The sequence below is a fragment of the Macrobrachium rosenbergii genome, chromosome 10, assembly GCF_040412425.1.
Source record: "Macrobrachium rosenbergii isolate ZJJX-2024 chromosome 10, ASM4041242v1, whole genome shotgun sequence".
Classification (NCBI taxonomy): domain Eukaryota; kingdom Metazoa; phylum Arthropoda; class Malacostraca; order Decapoda; family Palaemonidae; genus Macrobrachium; species Macrobrachium rosenbergii.
The window spans coordinates 64542171-64563747 of NC_089750.1; the positions used below are offsets into that span (position 1 = coordinate 64542171).

Genomic DNA, 21577 nt, shown 5'->3' on the forward strand with positions numbered 1-21577 from the left:
GTTCTAAAGCGTAATGAAATAAATTACACAACCGCCCCCTCCCGACATCCTAACCTTCAAAAGATATACACCTCAAGAACTTGATGCCCGGTAAAGTATCTGAGTATACGCAATGATGGGGTGTAAGACTCCATTTTCAGTCATGTCTAAACTACTGTAACTTTCAAATTTTGGTTATGCAGATTAGTGCTAATATTGCATTTAAAACTACTGCAGCTTAGCCCAATCTATGATGCCTCAAATTTAATTTTAACTTTCTTGAATTTGAAACAAGTGATTTTCACTTTGTTACAGTTAAGAGAACAATGACATAACCTTCTGTACATCTCAGCTGTAGTAAGATTACAATTGCACGCAATGAGTGTAATTAATTTCGCGCAGTTACAATTATGGTTGATTCCATCACTACATCATTATGCGGTAACACACATGTATACAGTACATATAGACGTATGTGTTTGTATTTATCGTGGCTCCCAAATGTAAACAAGCCATATAAACTTGAATCTCAAGTATGAAAAGCTTCAACGACCTTAGCCATTTCATATACCCTATCAGAGGGCTCATCAGTAGTGGTCAAATCCTCTTCACAAACAATTGGACTATAAACTCCACCAAACTACCTTCCTTCATCTTTCTAAAGAGCCGAACCCTCTCAAAACACTATGCTTTCCCCTACGCTTCTCTTTTCTAACCTTTTTACCATATATATATATATATATATATATATATATATATATATATATATATATATATATATATATATATATATGTGTGTGTGTGTGTGTGTGTGTGTGTGTGTGTACTGTATAATATATATATATATATATATATATATATATATATATATATATATATAATACAGCTTGTATTGTACGCTCTTATGGCTCAGGCTATCTACACACCTGCACTGAACATTTGCAATTAGCGATTTCTCACTTCACTCATGGCTACATTTCTAAACACACACACACACACACACACACACACACACATATATATATATATATATATATATATATATATATATATATATATATATATGTGTGTGTGTGTGTGTGTGTGTGTGTGTGTGTGTGTCAATGTAAGGAGGGTTAATATCACCATTAGGTGTTATTATATTGTACGGGAAACAACGCTACAACCCATCGCGGAAGTTAGCAGCAAACAGGAAAAGGCTTATAGCACAAATATCCATTCCCCATTATCCCATTAAAAACAATAAAAAAGGTCTAATTTCATGCTCTTGAACATCACCGTCCCGGACATGATGATTCAAGAGGTTATGTTAATTGGTACTTCCACGTCCTACGAAAGCAAATTTCTAGCAAGATCCTTACCATTTGTATTGACCGTACCCAGTAACCCTACGTGATTAATATAAATATCGCCATGGACGTGTAATTTTATCTGACCACTTTTAATATAATCGATACTTTTAAAAAACGTAATTACAGCATAGGGAAAAAGGCAGAGCAAAAAAAGGAATATACTGTAGTGTACATGTACATCCCTCTAAACAAAGAACTACCTGGCAACTTTCAGGCAGGCTTAGCAGAAGCGTACATGAAAACTGATATAAAGCATTCGGATATGCTTTATACACAAAAAAAAATCACAATAATTCCAATAAGAGCAGACAAAATCAATCTTGTTTTACCACACCGAGGAAAAAAACAAAAAAGCCCCAAACTGACCTAAGAAAATCATTCCTCAAGCGACATTCGGCAGTCGTCCTTGGTGTGTTCGCCCCCACTACCTGTGCACTGCTCAGTCGCTCAGCTGTTCTCTCGAAGTCTGCCAAAACACGAGTGAATTACAATAATAACCGAGTGATACAAGTGAGTACCACATATCTGTGCACAGTGCGTCTCTCTCTCTTTTTCGAAATCATCCCCACGGCGAAGATTACAGTGGAAATTCGAGGAGTGTGTTGTGTGAAACGGTCTCTGTCGTGAAAGAGGTGGGCGCAGTGGTTTACGTTTGATGCTCACCTGATTGGAAATTGATTCCTTTGGAAAGAAGAAAAATATCCCGTGTTTTTTTTCTTCTTCGTTCTTCGGGCGTTCTCGTCGTCGCTTGTACGTTCATTTTGAACGCACCACCCTCGTTATTATTTGCTCGGGAAAATTAGGTTTCGGCAGCAAGTTATTCGATTATTCCCGACAGAGGTTAGGCTACTCCGTAGCCAAGTGTTTGTAAGGCTACGGTAAGCTGCTTGAGGGCTCTTTCAACTATGGCCTCAGATGACACTTTTTATTTTTTTCGGTTAGGCTGCTGGGCTTTGGAAATCTGACTGTTTTGGCTCTGTTAGACGGAGTCTGGCTTAGGCTGTTGCCTAAGTCACGTTTAAGTTTGCAAGCTTAAGGGAACCTAACCTAAACAGGCTAGTTAGCCTGGGCTAGCCTAACCTAGCAAAGGTCTAACTCTCCCAGGCAATTTATAAGACTTAGACCTGTAGGTAGGCATATTGAATTAATTGCAGTCAAAGTACCATACCCAAAGCCCAGGATGTGCCCAAGATATAGTACAGGGTAGGCTAGCCTTCACAAACTAGGTATAGGCTAGGATAAATTTTTAATATGCCATGCTGATTTAGTCTAAGCTCACAAACTGTTTATTGAAACACTTTTGAAACACTCAAGGATGTCTAAAGTAACGAACAGTGATAGATATGCCTATCTGTGTTTACTTAGAAATGAGTTTTTTAAATGTACCTTATATGATAAAGTTTATCTGGTGTGTTTTTGAATTGGGCCCGACATATTTTGTTTTAAGTTTAAGCAGTCTTGAATGAAAAGGATAGCTGTGGATCACCATGACCTGTCATGGTTAATACATAATACAGAATCAAACGTCAGTATTTAAAAGTTATTTTGTAAGATAAAGAGAACGCGATCTGTCAGTATCAATGTCATGTTTACACATTACTGTATGAGTGTTTCAAAGTGTTTTTTTTTTTCCCTCAACCACACTAAGCATTTTGCGAGTTTCAGTGACCACAGTAAATCAGGCTTAAAGAAGGGCTTCTGAAATCAGATAGCCTAGATGGAAGATACTATCAAGCTAGCTGCTCTAAATTAAACTTGCCAGAAAGTCTAACTCAAATTACCATACCATCTCCACCACAGTGTCAACCTAGTGTAGCAGCCAGTGTAATTTAGTGAGCCTCTTATATTTAGTATCATATTTTAGGGTTTATGGCAAGTTAATTAGCCCATTAGCCAAGAACTAACACCTTGCTGAGAACTTGGAATTAGCATAAATACATTTCAAATAGTTTGTAGGTATTTTTGTTGTCTGCTGACAAAATTTCCATTCACCTGAAGCACTGGAAAATCTCGGCAGAACTTAACAGGTACTGTATGTACCAGTGATAGTTATAAATGACTGCTGGCTAGTTGAAAGCTTCATTTGCAAATGGATTAGATGGGGCAACTGAAAGAAAATACATTGAAAATATCTCCTTTTTATTTTTGAAAAATGGCAGAAAAAAATTATAATATGCCATCCTGTTTTAGCTAATGTCCCTGTCTTAATTTTTGAGAGGAGCATCAAAGCATTCTCCCTTGCCAGGACAGTACTGTAGTTAGGTTTTTTATATCCTATTTGTCTCATGGTTTACTGGTACACAACAGTAAGATAGTGTTACAAAATATTTTCATATTTATGCTACATATAATAAGCCAAAAAGAGCAGTATGTAATTGAATACTTTCCACCTAACTGAATCCTGTTCTACATTTTCTTTTGTGTCCATGTTTTTGTCGAAATTCAGCAAAAGTAAGAAATAACTTTTAAAAAAATCCTACAAATACAGTATATAAAAAAATGTTAAATAAATTCATAGTAAAAGTACTTGATCTTAATTCTCCTTTCCTGTTCTTGGGAGAAATGCTCGTACATTTCATAGTTACATTCGAAAGGTATGAAGAACAATCACATTCTAAAGATGGGGATAAAGTAAGATCCTTTGCCTTTGTGTTAATGCTTGGTATATTATTAGAGTAACTTGAAAGCATTAAGATTAATGAAAACTGTCGTCTTCATCGTAAGGGGGAATGAAACTTCATTTAGTTTAATTTTCTCTGACACTGGGGACAGTAGTCTTTGTCCAGCTCGAAGGTTAATAAAATACCAAGATTTAACACAAGAAAATAACCTTGTTATATCCTCACAGTTAAATTTATTAGTTTGAAAATTGTAAGTGCATTTGTACAGAATTTGCTACATAATCATCCAAAGTTCTTGGAAATTCCTCAAAGCCTTAAGATATAAATTATGGCAAGTTAACTTGCTACAGTGCTCGATAGTACCTAGTGCCATGTCGGATGATTTCCTGGTTTTAAGTTTTTGTATGCTGCTTTCCTTGGGAAAGTAGATGTACGGTATTCTTTAATGAAAACAAAAGAGCAGAAGTGACCCATAAAATTAACCAGGGACAGATACTGTTGATCATGTACTTTACCCAGCCAAGCCAAGGCCCAAAGTAGGGTAGCAGACCTAAAATATGATAAGTTTATACATTACTCATGTACTGTAGATGATGATGCACACAATGATTGAGCATTTCTTGCTGCAACTCCCAGCAACACATATTGCTACTTTTGGCACCAATGAAGAAAGTTTTCAAAATTGCAAGGCAAGAGATCAATGTAGGAACTTTTCTGATATGGAGCAAAAATCCTTTGACTCATAATAACACAGGTCAGACAGTAGTTAAATTTCAGCATAGCCTAACTACAGTAGGATTTTCTTTTTTGGGAGGGAGTTCAGGGGAAACAAATTGTATATGTCAACTGATTTGAGTGATTAAATTCTTTGTGTTTATACCATAAAATGCAATTAACAGAGCCTATATGACCAGTGTATTGACAATGTTGACAAAGGTATTTAGATTTTTTTATGCATTAAAGGAAGTGTTAATGTTGATTTGAACTGCCTACAGTACTGTATTGTAAATTGGTTGAAGGGGGGATTAAGATAGGAACACTACACATGACGTTGTGTCTTTTAGGCTCTACTGGAAACTTTAATGCAAATTTATATTATACTGTGGTACTGCATTTACATTGCAGGTGATAGTGGTTATGCGATTGTTTTACACTTAATTAAATAGTTTGTAAGTGTATTTACCACTAGCATTTGTTAGTTTCTTTCAAGAACCCAATACAGGGCAGTTTTATCACTGTCTTTGGATGTATTCTTGTTATCGTAATAGATACACAATTCTAGAAACATTCTTTACTGTTGTTTACAGTTTACACCTAAGATTTAGGAATGTAACAGGGTTAACAAACCATTTGGAAGTTTATAGATAGGGTAATTTTTGTAACATTTAAGGATACCTTTACTCATAAACTGTTTGTGACACTGATAAGTAATTTCAGATCCATTACTATAGCCATAATAATCTTGGACTATTGTTTTTCATTGTATGCTTCTTGGAATAGGTTGAGTGGGTATGGCCTTCAGTTCAAATGTTGGGGGTGAGTCTTAAGGGTTGTTCATAGCTGTGTTTTTTGTCACACTTATTTATCTACACATGTTCCCCAGCCTTACCATAAGTTTCACACATGTTATTTGAGTATATTCTTGAATTTGGTGGTTGGTTACCACTATCCTCAAGACCAGGCCTGTTTTTTTTGTCTCTCTCTCTCTCTCTCTTCCTCCCAAAATTCTATACAAATATTTAGATCCATTATTTTGCTTCTTATATACTGGACCCTGTTAGTTCCAACCATAAAATTTTTCAGTGAACCTCTGTTGATATCCCCTCAGTCTGTCTTTACAGCTTGAGTTTTGTTTTGGGCTGTATTTTGAGGTCTACCCCAAAAGTGCTATATTCATTAGTTAGATGGAACCTGTATCAGGCACATTGTTTTGGAAAGGTAAAAGACATTTTTAATCAGCCAGGCACATTGTTTGCATCAGGGAAAATTAATTTTAATCACATTTTTTTTTTTACTTTTGCTTACTTGTACACAGCTTCATTGCTATTAGTTTTTACCAAGGTGCTTGTAAATGTTGGTAGAAGTGCATGCTATTTTGTCACTTTCTACCTTATGAGACGTAGCAATATTGATGGATGCAGAGTGTTATTCAGTACTGTAGTTTGAAATTTAAGTGACCAAATTGTGGATGCCCCATTCTCCTCCCTCTTTTTGTCCCCTTTCCATTTTGTTTTCTCATGTTAAAATACCTGAAACCTTGCTAATTAATAAGAACAAATTAGGTGGATAACTTTAGCAAGAGTAACAACATGAAGTCACGTCTTAAGCCATGAATTAAGAATAAAATATTCTAGAGGTGGCATATCGTTATATTTTAGTGGCTATGAATGGAAACACAAATTACTTTGTGGTACCAGTTAAAATTTAACTTTCCCTTAAAATATTCTGTTTAAAACATATTTTTACTAACCGTCCCCTATGAAAACTGTCACAGTGGATGACATTTGTTGGATCTTTAATCACTGAACAAGGGCATTTTGCTAAAGTTAGAGCAAATAAGATCATTTAGGTTGCCAGGTACGACAAGAGCAAATAAGATCATTTAGGTTGCCAGGTACTGAAGTCGTAAGGTGTGTCCTTCATTACCGAATGTGGTACAAAAACAAATATACAAGGATATTAAACAATTACTATGATAATTTTGATGTGAAGGAATGCTTTGACACAGACCCAGTGTACCACTCAATGTGAAATCAGTGATATGTGTGTTGGTGCAAACTACACAAGTTCGTACCTTACTTAACCATGTGCTTCAATTTCCTTTTGCCACTTATCAGAGGACAAGGGAACAATGTTTTTTTTATATATATATATATGTGTGTGGTCATTTATGGATAATTAATATAAGATTACAGAATATCACATACAAAGACAGTTGCATTTAGCTGAACATAATGTACATATTTGACAAATTAACATTATCAGTGGTTAATTTTATACTTCAAATTGGATAAAATGTTCAGTAGATATTAACATCTTCCTCTGCACACTATTTTAAACAAACACAATCTTGGCAACATTGTTTTTGTAGCATAATGTACAAGCATTAACCATAGATTAACAAGGACGAGTCCTAGTACTAATGTTCTTGTCTTAAAATATCGCAGTTTGTAATTGTGTGCACTAACTGCAAGGACACAGTAACTGGGCAACATTACCAGTTGACTATGAACTTCTGTTTACACCTGCTGTAGGGTAGTTTAGACAGTTATGTACTTGGAAAACTGGTTTGTATGCTACGATATGAATCAAAAGGCTTTCTCTGAAGTATATTAAGCTTTAGTGTCCATACATAAGAACATCCAGTTTTGTAATAAAGAATTGCTACAATTCTTTAAATAGTATTGTATAGTGTTTTCTTAGAAAAATTGTAGGTAAAATGTGCCAATGAACAGTAAAATATATTTGAATTGGAAAGAGAAGTGCCATTTCTCTAGCTTAGTAAAGAATTTTTTTTCTTCATATAGGAAGTCTTCCACTGGAAAACTATTTTAGGCAGTTGTTAATGCTTGTGGAGCCAGCAGTTCAAATTTTAATGGTTATTACGGTACTGTGAGATTGGAAATTAATTTAACTTTATGAATAACAGCAACAGTTATGAAACATTGATTGGCAAACTATACCTGGTATTGATTTAGTATTCCATATACAGTAGATAGAAGTACAGTATATACAATCTTCATTGTAACAACTGTAAACTTTATTACAGGAAATGGTTAGTTTTCCATAAGAATTACAAGTGTAGATATAAAAAAAACTGTGCATCTAAAACTTAATCTGACATTTATTAGATGTGTTTACCTGTAGCCCCTGGGGCCTGTGTATGGTTTTTTACCCAACAGCAAGCCTTGACTGTTTTCCTTTTGACAGAACATTCCACGATGGTGGATTACTACAAGGTGCTGGAGGTGAGTCGAAGTGCTACCGTAGCAGACATAAAGAAAGCATATCGACGTTTAGCTCTTAAATGGCATCCAGACAAAAATCCAGATAATCAGGATGAGGCTACAAAGAAGTTTAAGGAAATATCTGAAGCCTATGAAGTTTTAAGCGATGAAAAGAAAAAGAAGGTGAGTTTTCTTTTTATTTTCTTCATTTGGTCATTGCTACATGAAAGTTTCATTATTGCTTATACAATATTTTGTATGTCAAATGATGTACATGCTTCATATATGCTCATACAATGCAGTATGTAAATCAGTGACAGATTTTTTTTTTGAAAGGTAAATCTTTAGGATTTTTTTGCTGGCTATAATATTTCATTTGAATGCAATTTATGTAGAGAAATCTTTCTCAGGCAATTCATAAGAATGCTAACGTAAACGTGATGCAGGTGTTTTTTGTTTTTACTATTCTAAACCCCTGCTGTTCAGATACAATTTGTTGTTGAAGATATTGGGGTATACAACTTTTAAAATGGTCAGTGATTCTCCAAAAATCGTTCTCCCTCATTAGCCGTGTATTTTATAATTATATCCTTTATTATATTCTGTTATTAGTATTACTACTAAATAGAAACTACGTGATATTTTTTATAGGATACTTGTGGTTTTGGTGCCTGATTGGCAAAAGGAGCTTCACTCTTTCAGAATCTATAATTTTCAGCTTGCTTGTTTTCCCATAGTCATAGAGCATGGACTTGAATCCTATTATACTGCTCACCTCTTTAATGAAGGTACTTCTTCAGATTTGGGGCATTTTATGCTTATGCAGCAGTGTTTTTTTTTTTTTTTATAAAATACCATATGGTGTTTAAGCAACTAAATTAAAACATCATCTTTGAAGTTCACTTCACTATGCATTGGCAATTTTTCCCTAATTATTCAGTTTTGTAAACCATAATATAACCTGACAAGAGAGAGGTATTCTTGAAGGTTGGAGTTATAATATCACCAGAGAAAAGGTCATCTTTTCCTTGCTCAGTGGAAACAATGCTTTTTTAAAATTTCTGGAAATTATTATTGTATGTTAAATTGATTTTTCTGATAACAAAAATGACTTATTTTGTGCTTATTACTTTCAGATTTATGATCAGTATGGCAAAGAGGGTCTACAGACTGGGGGTGGCCCTGGTCCCACTAGGCCTCGCACTTCCCGCTCAGCGCGTCATCACTACCGTTATGATGATGACTTTGATTACACTTTCCCCACATTCACATTCAGAGACCCAGAAGAGGTATTTAGAGAATTCTTTGAGGGAGATCCATTTGCTGAGTTGTTCAGTTTTGATCCATTTAATACCCTCGACCACAACAGGAGGCAACGAAGACAAGGTAGACACAGAGGTGGTACAAGCCATGATAGTGCCTGTGACCTTCACCATGCCAGTGCACTTAGTAGTAATTTCTTTACTCCTTTTGGATCTATATTTGGCTCTTCGGTGTTCTCTCCATTCGCTGGTCTTGAAGGGTTCAATGATGGTGGCTTTACCTCATTCTCGTCTCAGTCATTCACTACAATGGGAGGTCCTGGAATGAAACGTACTTCCACATCAACCAAATTTATTAATGGCAAGAAAATAACCACAAAGAAGGTGTGTGAAGGAGGCCAAGAGACTGTTATGACCTTCGAAAATGACGTCCTTAAGACGAAGACTGTTAACGGTGTACCACAAGCCTTATCGTACTAAAATTAGTGTTATTCCCAAGTCTTCACAGAGTTTGTGGAGGTGATTGAGAAGTAAAAACTATGTAGCTAACCTATGTTTTTTTTTCTCAATGCTGTATTTATGATTTCTGTAAGGCATAGAAGTCTTAGTTGCAGGAATTATTTTTTAGTAATGCTTACACTTGCCGTTTTATTAAGTTATTGAAATACATTTTTTTTATTGGCATAGCAGATTTAGTTATGACTTAAGTGCAACACTTCCTTTTCTAAGATATATATTTTCTCCATTTCATAAAAGTTATCTTCCATAGTCTGTATTTATATATATTGCTCGCTGATTGACTGCATCCTCACTGGGTTTGTACTTATTTTTTTGTAAATCTGAATTTTTTTTTAAGGTGATTTCTTGAAATATGATAGAAAATAAGTTTCCCCTGGAGAGATTGATTATTAGTTTGCTGCACCTAACAGTTACATAACCTAATGCCGCCTCTTGCGCAGCAGTTACATAACTAAATTCTTCCTCTTGTTTGGAGAACATCTAATATGCCTGTGTTTCTAATGTGATTTTTTTTTGAGTTGAAAAGACTGTTCTTCATTTTTTTGAGCTCTTGCTATTTTTCTTGATGATGTAATATCAAAGGTTGAGTCAAAACACTGGATGACTTTTGTAGTTTTCTCATATGAAGAGATTGTGTTATATCTTGTGAGGGATCTAGTTAAGGAGTGTGTGTGTGTGTGTGTGTATTTATTTATTTTTTTTTTTTTTGCAGTTGAATGAAATGGGATATTTGCTTTCAGTGTAAGTTAAATGGTATGTGAAAAGCTGTCACTTTTTCAATGACCCAATAAATAGGTTACTTTTGTTATGTTTGTTGATTTCATGCCTCTTTGTTCAAGGAAAAGGAAGTCAAGTGCAGTAACATATAACATGCGTTGTCCAGCTTTGCACCTCTGTATGGATCTCAGCCATTGTTACTAACCAAAACCGTGATTCTTCTGTTTTGACACTGTTTCAACTTGTAATAATTTTGTTTCAACCTGTAATAATGAAATTTGAGAAATTCTTTTAAGAGTAGATAATGTGCTTTACCTACACTGATTTGGTTTTGATTTCATTTATGGTGGTTTTGCTAGTAAGATGGTTTTAATTGTTCTTCCCTTTAGGAGATCTCTTCTCACACAAAGGTTTGGTAGTTTTGGGACTTGTCTGTACTGTACAATGGTGTACTAACAAATGCTGACAACCAAAAGTTTTTGAGCAGTTTTGAAGCTGGTAAAATGGCACTAGAGTACTATACTAGAGAAAAGCCTTTTAATCTATAAAAATTTGTCCTGGGTTCTTCAGGTATGTTTCGGAAATATGGAGTTTCTACTTGGTCCGGTAATAATTCAAGTTTAATTATTGTGCCCAGTCAATAATGTGGTAGCTGAAAATTTATAGTGTGATTTTTACTATGTATGATGAAGGCTCAAAACAAAGTTTTATATTTAATGCTAAAAATGTTTTTCTTAATTGGAATTAATAACATTTTGAGGAGGTATATTACAAACAGCTGTGTACATGAAATATTCTCACTGTGTTTGTCTTTAAGAGGGTAGCCTTCATTATTCAAAGATGCAAGTTTCAGTAGAACATTACTTCAAATTTTCAGTTAGTAGAGAGCAGTAAAATTTCATTTCATAATAAAAATAAAGAACTTTTCTAAAGCCATCAGATGAATGAATTAAAGGGCATCAGTACATGTATGGTAGATTATTGACTGAACTTTGGCTACAAGTAAATTCTCATACTATTATGTGCAAACAAGGATTGGTCCAGTTATTTCCAAGTTTTTAGTTATGTGAATACTGTACAAACAAGAAGTAACATATCAGGGTTTATTAAAAAGGTTTGTTAACCACAGTACTAGAACCAAAATTAAGATCCATCTCAAGAGTTCACTGAGGAAAATTATTTTTGGTGGAGATTGGCTTTTCTTTATGAAAGAGCAGCTACATGGTGTTTAAGAATACATGACAAATTTATTACATGCGAGTTACATCTATAAGTTGTTCGTTTAAATTCGTTATATACTTTCCAAGCTATATAATTTCGTTATATACTTTCCAAGTTATTCATTGATTAACAATTGGTAGCAATTTAGTCCACAGAATTTTTAGAAAGGCCAAAACTGGAGAGGATTTCCTGTTTGTTCCTTACTGTTGTTAGGTCTTGGGATATAATTATTTAAATGTAATTGTGTAGTGAAGAAATTTCTATTTATTGGGTTTTAGAAATCTATCGTACGTGAAGCCTCCCATAGTGTTACTTCTGTAGGTGGAGCTGGGATACATGAAGAATGTAAAGGGTCTTTTAGAAGTGTTGCCACTTATTCCCATGAAACGAGAAGATCCCCGACTCTTAAAGACCTAGAATAATTCTTATAAAAGCTTTGCCAAATGTGAAACTAAATTTTCTCTGTTGTATGTGGATGAAAAGGTTGTAAGATCTGTTGTGTAATTATAAAGAATTTTGTGCCAAGAGGAATTGCTTTATGGTAACTAATTACCAGTTTAAAAACTAGAAAACTTCCTTTTCCTTTGGATGTTGTACAATGTAGAAAAACGGACAACTTTTATTTGGTTTCTGATTTTCTGAATAATGGTTTCATTAAGGTTTTGTCCATTAAAGGAGAAAACATAAAGGGGGACAAAGGGGTTAAAAAATATGTACATTTTCAAGTTGAAGTTGACTGTTTTGGTTTTGCTGAACTGTAAACAGTAGATGGATTCTGTTCTGTAATAAAAAATGAATGTAAAATATAATTTCAGAATTCAAACAGCATTTAGTTTCCAATTCCAGAACTGTAGAATACCTGGGCATTTTGGATTACATTAAGAATACTGTATATCCATAAGTCACTTATGAATAACCGATGGCAATTAAAGTCCAGTACCTTATTCAAAGGTTTGAGAAAGTCCCATGCAACAGGAGCCATTGAACACGATTAGTTTCAACTATCATCACTGTAAATCCTACATGCATTTTTTTTCAGCTCTTACGATAATGTAGGTTGAAACAAAAGGGTCACTGTTAGGGTAGTATGCAAATATTTTTTTATTATCTAGCTGAAGTTTTTCTAGGAACTATGGGATTTTTGTGACGTGTTCTATCTCTCATTGAATACATGGAAGATTTAATAACTGTGAATGTAAAAACACCACGGTACTGTCATGGTGTTCTTTGCCCTGGAGAGGTCATTGACTTTTATTTTTCACAAATTGATCAAAATGAGTATTTTTTTATAAAGGTTGTACTGGTTTTTGGCGCCGTTTTATGTTTTTGGTAATTTTATTTTTTAATGCTATCAGATTTGATTATATCGCAGTGATCTGACATAGGGGAGCTGAGGTACAAAGCTGTTTACTGCAAACAACACATTTAACGGTGAGAATTCTTGGCCCACTGAAAAAAGATCATGTGAATGAGTGTGCTAGTCGCTACTCTCAGTACCTTGAGACGTGGTATGTTAAGGGGCGAGGTTGTCAGTGAACTAGCAGCCATAGATGATTAAGGATATATTGAAGTAAGACATTGTCTCTTTGGTTATGTGCTATCCAACTGTTTTTTTCAGAATTTGTGCTTTTGCAGTACTGAACACTTAAATAGGATTGTAAACTCTTTAGTAAATAAGCTGATATGTACTGTACATTAGGTTGAATTAACTATTGTTTCCAAAAGTGTAACTGATGAAATTTATCTTGGGTTTGAGCCAGCACAGTTACGCACAAGCAGACATGTGATAATAAGAACTATGCTGCCATGCCTTACAAGTAGTCAAAAATGGAAAAAAGCTGAATAAATTCCAGTGCGTGATTAAATGTACTGATGAAAGTGTATGTTATTCCCTCATATATCTACATGTATACTGTATACATATATAGATAGCTGAACCCATAGTATTCTACAGTGGTGAATACTGTATTGCAGTTTAATGTACATCTAGTAGATGATGTACTGTGAAGACACCTTAGCATATATATGATACGATGCTATAGATGAGAATATCCTTGCTTTCTCTTTTCTTTCTTAAAGCTGTGAGGATGTGACAGGAGGATAGTTGTAGAATTTTAAGAAACACCAAATGCTGTACCCTCATAACATATTTGTTCCAAGCGTTTATAGTTCAGTACCTGACTGTCGATGTTAAAGTTGCATCCTTAACATTTTTTTTTTTTTTGGGGTGGTGAATATAAACTACTGTATATTTAATTTTCAGTGGTTTGGTGGAGGTCAATATTTTTCTATACAATGGGATACAACTGTCACTGTTTTACAATATGGCGGCTAAGGCGTTGAAGACTGCATGATTTGATTTGAAGGCAGCAATGCAGGACTAATTTTGAAAGTGCAAAGGCTTAATTTTCATCAGTTCTGTTGTGAGTGTTTTATCAGTTGTATGCTGTATGCTACTGAAAGGTTTCTTAGTGGAGAACACTGTTCACAGGTAAGCTTTCTTAAAACCTTCAACAGAAAAGCTGGTGAGAAAGACTTACTTCCCAGAGGTTGAGCATCAAAATGCACGAATTTTGTCACTTTGTAATGGAGTGTATCTTTCGCTGCAGGAAATTGGTATTCCACAGTAGGGTTTATTGAGAATCAAGATATTTAACAATGCTTCTTAACATTGAATAAGCTGAACTTGCTAACCTTATTTATGATGGACACCGTTAAAACCAGTAGATTACGTGAGCATACAACAATGTATAACAGGGATCATTAGGAATTCACAAAGTTATTTGTGATACTTACTGGACAAGTCCCCAGTGTACAGAAATACTTGTATTGCTCACTGGTGGATCCAAGTGGTTTGAGAAACTGATGCAGTGATCTGATTCATTCTGGGTGATATAAAATAGAGCCTTAATAGTTTGGTAATGTTCACAATATTATTTCTTTTTTTTCATGTGTGTTATGCAGAGAATGTCAATTTTTTTTTATGCATAGTGTTATAAATGATTTTCTTATGATTTTGTATTTTCACTGCATAAGCACAAAGTGTAATGTGGAATTATCAGGCTTCCCTAAATATTTTATTTTTTCATTGTGATGGTAAGTGAAATATTGTTCTCATGGAAGGTAGGGGTATCCCAAAGTGTTGTTATTTGTTCAGTGTTAGAATTGTAGGATGACTAATTACTATTGTTTTATGGCTAATTTCTTTTTTTTTTTTACTTGTGTAGGAAAATGATTTTCATTTAGTTCCTCAATGCTCACAGCTTCCATGCTATTGATTGTTAACTCAGTAGCTTATAACTTAGCTCAGATTGAGTGTTCAGTTATAGGGAAACATATTTTGACAAGTGCAGCACTGTACAGTCATTAATGTTTGTGGCAAGGTACCCCAAAGACTGAAGGTTGAATAATATTAAGACCTTGCTTTGTTTGTGTAATATTTATGTAACTACAAATAATAAAGTGTTTATTATCTTTACCTAGAGGTTGCAATTTTATTTACATCAATTGTTTTTGTGAGCTAGGAAAGATTTTGTTCATCACTCACTTATAATGGGACACCTTGTATACTTAATGTTTTTCTACTGTCATCAGTCAGGATCTTAGTGTTGTGCCATGAAAGGATTAATTTTGAATGACCTGCAGTTTCCATCAATATGTAAAAGCTTTTATAACCAGTTCCTTCTGTTTCAAAAGCTTGTTTTAATTTTCACTTGTGTAAAGAAATTAGTTACAATATATATATCTTGGTTTATCAAAATTGACAAATGTTTTGGAAATTCTTTTTTTTTTTTTCCTTTTTTCCCCCTAAGTGGATATGTTAACATACTTCTATTTGGTATGGCATATGTATTATCCTAACGGGATGAATTACAGCACTCCAAAAGATCCTGCAGAGGAAATGTTGCATCAGGACGTATATAAGGAGGTGCATAATTTTTGTAGAGCATGCAAAGTTCAGCTTTTTGCAAATACTGTTGGCAAATCATGGAAAAAATGTTTCCGTCAACCTACAGACCTTAATCTAAAAACATTATTTTATTCTAGTTATTTGTGGTTTCCTGTGAACATGATTCAACTTGAATTTTGGAAATATGGTTACTTTCAACTTGAGTTTTGGAAATGTACGGTAGTTAATTTAATGGAATGGGTTTGGTTTAGGTTCTAGGTATGGAAGATGGTTCAGCCTATTCCCAAGATGGTAAAGAATGTTAAGTTAAAATCAGTTGCCAATAATAGCAAATGGAAAAACATCTTGCATTTTCCTTATTTACCTTCTGAACAGTTGCAGATATGGCCACAGGAGAGAATATTGGAGCATGCTAACTGCTCCTTGCAAAAAAATGGCCAAAATCTTGAAGTGCTGGTTAAACCTACAATTTTTAAGGTTTTTCTAAATTTGTGTAGCATAAACAATCCCTTTGCTTTGGTTTGATCATATATCTACAAAAAAACTAAGTGCTAACAGTCGCAGCAGGGTGTGCAGCCCTGCATTTTCTCACCCACTCCCTCGAGTTGTAGCCTTGCTCTGTGTTCATACCTTTGAATTAAACATATGAACAACTACTTGGCTGGGAAGGAAATTGTAGTGTCTGCTATCAGCCCTATGATGAGATGGTATTTTCTAGGAGGAAAAAGGAGTAAGGAAGGTAGTGATCAACAAAGATGAGATGAGAAATCAAGAAGTAACATGGAGGACTCCAGACTACCCCATCTCCAACCAACTTGGGAAAAGAAATGTCTCTTAAGGAGACATGGTGGGTCAATATCCTGTTGTATGGGAAGGATTATTTTTATTAAGTAGTATCACCAAACCTCTTGGCTAATTTATTGAACTTTGGAGGGTGGGCCTGAAGGACTTGTACATATAAACAACAGACTGGATTTTATTTATTAAATTAATGTTTTAAAAATCTTGTAATTGGGTTATTTGAAAATGAGTGAGATTCTGACAATTTTTTTGAATGTACAGTCACTCAAACTCATCACTTGTTGTCTCAGTCAAGCAGGGCAAGCACTTGTGAAAGGAATAGCAGCAACTAGGCCTTGACCTTATTGCACTTCAGCTTAGTGAGTGAAATGCTCCTAAGAAAATCAGGAATGTCCACTGACCATATGTCACAGGATATGAAAAAACCTAGATAACTGATCGTAGTAAGAGCCAAGAGAAAAAAACCTAACTCATTTTTCCAGTGTCACATCAGACCTTCGTAAATCATCCCCGTAGGGAGTAGTGCCATCAGTGCACGTCATGTGGTGCACTGTAGTCTTTACTTAGGTTCTTTGCAGTGTCCCTTCACCCCCTAGCTGCAACCCCTCTCATTCCTTTTATACTGTACCTCCGTCCATATTCTCTCTCATCTTACTTTCCACCCTCTCCAAACAAAATATGCTTCATGGCGCAACTGTTAAATTTTCCTCCTGTTACACCTTTTCAAGCCTCCTATACTCTCAGTTTCCCTTGCAGTGCTGAATGACCTCACAGATCCTAGCACTTGACCTTTGGCCTAAATTTTATATTTCAATTCCAGTTCTTAATTCATTCTATTGTAGCTCATTTCACTTGTGGTTGTAAAATGTCAAACTTTCTGTGGCTTAAAACAGCTTTACCAAGAAAATCAACCACCTCAATCTCTGATGATTTGCTCTCCAGTTACATTATTGGTGAACTGCTAATTTCATGTCATAATCATTTAGGCAGGTCGGCTGCTACATCTGGGACTACAAATGGTGTATAGTGGGCTAGTGAAATAAATTAACTTGCTCTTCATACAGGGGCTAACACAGGAAATATTTCTGTATTTCACATTTTTGATTTATGTCTTTCAGTGTAAAGTTTATTCAAAATATAAGAGTACATCGAGAAATTAATCACCGACATTATTTTTGTGGTAGCCTACCTGCAGGAAGCTATGAAGAAAGCAACCATATAACTTCAAGAATTGAGTGGCCTATTAAGCTAAGGATGACTATGAAAGAAATTTGGAACAGAACAAACATGGTGAAAGATGGACACCACAACTGGCAATATATCGGAACAACATGACGAAGCCTTTCAACTGAATGGCCACCCTGGCCCCTGTGGCAGGTCATACAACCCAAAATTCACATATTCATTCATTCAGCTGAATGGGAGGGTGACAGGTGTGAGGTTTACCTCACTTAAAGGTATATCTCTTACCCCTTGAGTAATGGGATATTTTTATTACAAGTGCATGTGGTTGCTCACTTTGAACTGAATTGTAAAGCTGGATAAAGGCAATGGTTATGTATGCGTTATGTTGGAACACCAAAACTAGACTGTTGAATAAACTGAGTTTGAAATAAAAAGCAGAGAGAGCACAATGAAATGATATAGTAGTACTGAAATATATCTATGACATACAACTGAATAAACCCATCGCAAAAGGACCAGACTTTTATTTCAAGGAATTAGGATTCATGCAAATGCATTTTTTAAGCAAGAAACTGAACACTAGCATACTGAATAAAAAAAATTTTAATTGCCTTCAGGCAGTAATCTACCTGCACTAGAGGTAGGCATGACACCACCCATATACTTGAATTTATTGTGGAGGCATTTCATTACTACAGGGGATAGCTTACATTTCATGTTTTTCATCACAAACCTGTGTCCTATTTTTCCTAAAACAAACAGTCAAAAGTTGGTAAGGTTATGGCTCAATCAGCCTACTCTTGGTAAGTACTGGGTCTGCATACAGCTTTTGGAGACCAAATTCCTTGGCATAGATCACACTACATCAAAAACTGGCATCCATGAACCCCACTAAGGTACCTTGGACTAAGTATTTTAAAAGATGTTGCCTATCTACAATACCCAGGTACAGTATTACCTAAGAGTGATCAAAGCTACTCTTTTAGCTATTGCATGAGGTCAAGTTGTTTATTTGTTAGGATCAAACTGGTCTAATAACCCAGTTATTAGCCAAGGTAACCGCAATATCAGAAGGTACAGAAATGTGCAAACTAGTTCCAGCGGCTCTACATTGCTGTGTGATAAACTGAAGCATAGTTGGAATTTATGGGGATAGTGGCCATGGACCAACAGAACTGCTCAGGTCTTATTTGGTGTTGGACCATTAGACTATCATTCAGGTCTAGAGGCTGAAAATAAGTATTAAAGTACCTGACATTTAAAATGAGAAGAAAAGCTTCTGTGGGCACATGCTAGAGAAAATGGCAGATGTCTTGTCATTCCAAGGCTGCTGCTTCAAGGTTACATGAAATACTTTGACAAAAGTGTCTGTAATAATTTGCCTGTCCTGGGCTGCTGCATTTGGGACTCCAAATTCAAGGTGGTTATTCAATAAATGTGGGTGTGTGTGAAGTTCTGCCCAAGTAGGCAAGATTATCTTTCTGGACTTCTGTCTGGCATACTGGGAAATCCATTACACCAGCCTTTCAGGAGTATCTGGGCTTTGGTTGGGGCACCTGAAGTTCTGATTCACAATTCGCTTGCCCTCAATATAAATGTTAATCTTCGTAACGCTAAAAAAAGTGACTGTGGTGAAGACTAAGTCAGCAGGAATAGAGTCCTAGCACGTTTGCATGGCTGGTTTGTCTGAGAACAGACTGAATTCGATGTCTGAGAGGGCTAAAAGGTAATCAGCCCTCTAAGAGAAACTCGGCATCATACTGAACATCAGTATGTATAAAGCCAATAGACCATTAGCTTTTAAAAGCAAATTTCCATGGAATAAAATGTCCTATATAAAGAAAGTGACTTAGCAAAGAGAACAAATAAAATAAATAAAGACAAATCCAAAACTTTGGTAAAAATATAGGTATAAGCCCCACTATACGTCAGGATACTATGGAGCTTGACACTTCATACAACTTCTTATTTTAATTACCAAGATCATTTAGGAGCTTTAAAGACTTCTGATAAGCACTTGGCAGTGACATTGTCGTACCTAAACAGAATGTGGCTACTGACACTCTGCCAAGCAATCAGATGGCTGTTCTTCTTTGAGAAGCGGGAACTACAGAATAACGAATTAACTTGAGTAAGAGAGCCTAAATGATAACTGACAGTAACTTAATGCAAAACTGCCACTAATGGGATAAGGAAAAGGAAACAACTGACAAGAAACTGTCTTAAAGTTCACCTGGAAGAGCTTTCTTCGGGACATGAACTGAGCTTTGAATACCATAATTCTATCTGCCAATAAGTTATACTCCCTAACAAGTGACACTGACTCTTGTGTGAAGAAGATAAATTCCCCTGGGATAATGAGAAAAGCTTTGGGCATTATAGGCTGAACAGTAAAACTCACTGTTATCCTTCAGCAACCAAAGAATTCTTTGTGTGGCATTCCAATATCAAGAAAATGGACATTCAAGCAGAGATGCAACACATTACTGTACTACCCTCAAGCAATTCTCCTTGTATTTTAATAATTTACTGAAATTTTTCGGTCTATTAATTTGTTAATATACTTTTTCTTTTCTAATAACTGATCACTTCTTTCTGTACTAACTATTATCTTCTACTTCCTCTTTCAAATCAACATCATATTCTTTGGAAGCTTTGATTTCAAGTCAATGGCCCTTGTGGGCTTGTTCCATATGAATAGCATTCATCTTAATAATAATAATAATAATAATAATAATAATAATAATAATAATAATAATAATAATAATAATAATAATAATAATAATAATAATTATTATTATTATTATAATTATTATTATTATTATTATCTCTGCTATTCCCTCTCCTTGAGAAGCTAAAGAAATTAATTACAGTCTGGCTTCAAGAGAGGTCTCATAAAGTCATGACCTACCTCCCTACAAAAGCATTTTCCTGACTATATTACAGTGCTGAAAGGTGTTCTTGGTCCCAGTGCCAACTTTTAGATCCCACACACCAAGCATCCATCCATCCAATAAAGATGAACCTTCTGAAGCCTTTCCCATTCTTGCTGAATATCTTTATGGATCATTCTACAGTAGAATGAGGTTCAATGCATCTCTTGAGAAAGCTTAAAACTATCCTCATAGTTCTAGCAGTCTTGATCACAAGAGGATTCTCATATTCTGCTTTACTGTAACAATATGATGATCACTTACTATCTCACAAAGGAAGGTTAGTCCAGGATGACCCTGCTAAATAATCAATGCTTAGGCATATCAAGGTTCCTCAAGCAGAGACATTTGTTTACATCTAGCCATCTATGTCACAAGTATGGAATGTGTTCAAATAATCCAAAAGAGTATTCCCAACAATAAGCTCTCCTAACAGACCCCATGCCTAACTTTGCTTACATGAAGGAAAATGAGCAACCACTGTTGGATCACTCCTGGCTAATTACCATAGCGATGGGGATGCATGTATTCCCTCTGGACTGGAATATAAAGAAGGTCATCTGCCTTTTCCTTCTACAGTATTGCTAAAGTTTCTAAAAACCTTTTAAGAGTTAGGAAGATTAAGGTAAATAATCTTATTTTTGTCTCCTGATTTCTTGAAAGAGGAGGAGCAGGTCTCTTTCTATGGACCGAGTAATTCACACCTCTGGTATACAATGGACAGATGTAAGACTGTTTCTCAAGGGGCTCTCTGGTTCTTTCACAAAGAAGTGTCAGAGTTAAAGCCACCTTCAGAGGCCACAGCATTGGTTTTTATTAATCCAATGAGAGTCTTGAGTTGCCAGTGCCTATCAGTCTGGAAGGAGTTTAAAGACATCCCTCAAGATCTTACTTCCAGTGGATGTAGATACGATCGATCCTTCCTACCTGAAACACATTTTCAAGTACAAAATGTTCATATTGCAAATAATCATGATTTACAAAATAGATTTGACAAAGACTTGTCAAAGAGAATTGACTATACAGTAATTTCAACTTGGGCTGTAACTCCTTTGAAACCAAATGTACATCTGAAGGGGAATACCTTCGAATCTCTGATGCCTTGCCTCTTCAGCAAGAAGTAAGCACTT

General features: G+C 35.2%; 1 protein-coding gene across 3 annotated transcripts; it reads left to right on the forward strand.

The window, feature by feature from the left end:
- The first annotated feature begins 1556 nt into the window (after positions 1 to 1556).
- Positions 1557 to 15102, forward strand: mrj (DnaJ heat shock protein family (Hsp40) member B6 mrj). Of its 3 annotated transcripts, none has more exons than XM_067110431.1 (3): positions 1557 to 1841; positions 7883 to 8082; positions 9036 to 15102. In XM_067110431.1, the coding sequence occupies exons 2-3, from the start codon at positions 7894 to 7896 to the stop codon at positions 9639 to 9641; spliced, it is 795 nt and encodes a 264-aa protein (XP_066966532.1). In that variant the 5' UTR covers positions 1557 to 1841; positions 7883 to 7893; the 3' UTR covers positions 9642 to 15102. The 3 variants fall into 3 exon arrangements, with proteins under 3 accessions (XP_066966532.1, XP_066966534.1, XP_066966533.1); XM_067110433.1 differs by having other exon boundaries at positions 1732 to 2209; XM_067110432.1 differs by having other exon boundaries at positions 1772 to 1963.
- The last annotated feature ends 6475 nt before the right edge of the window (positions 15103 to 21577 follow it).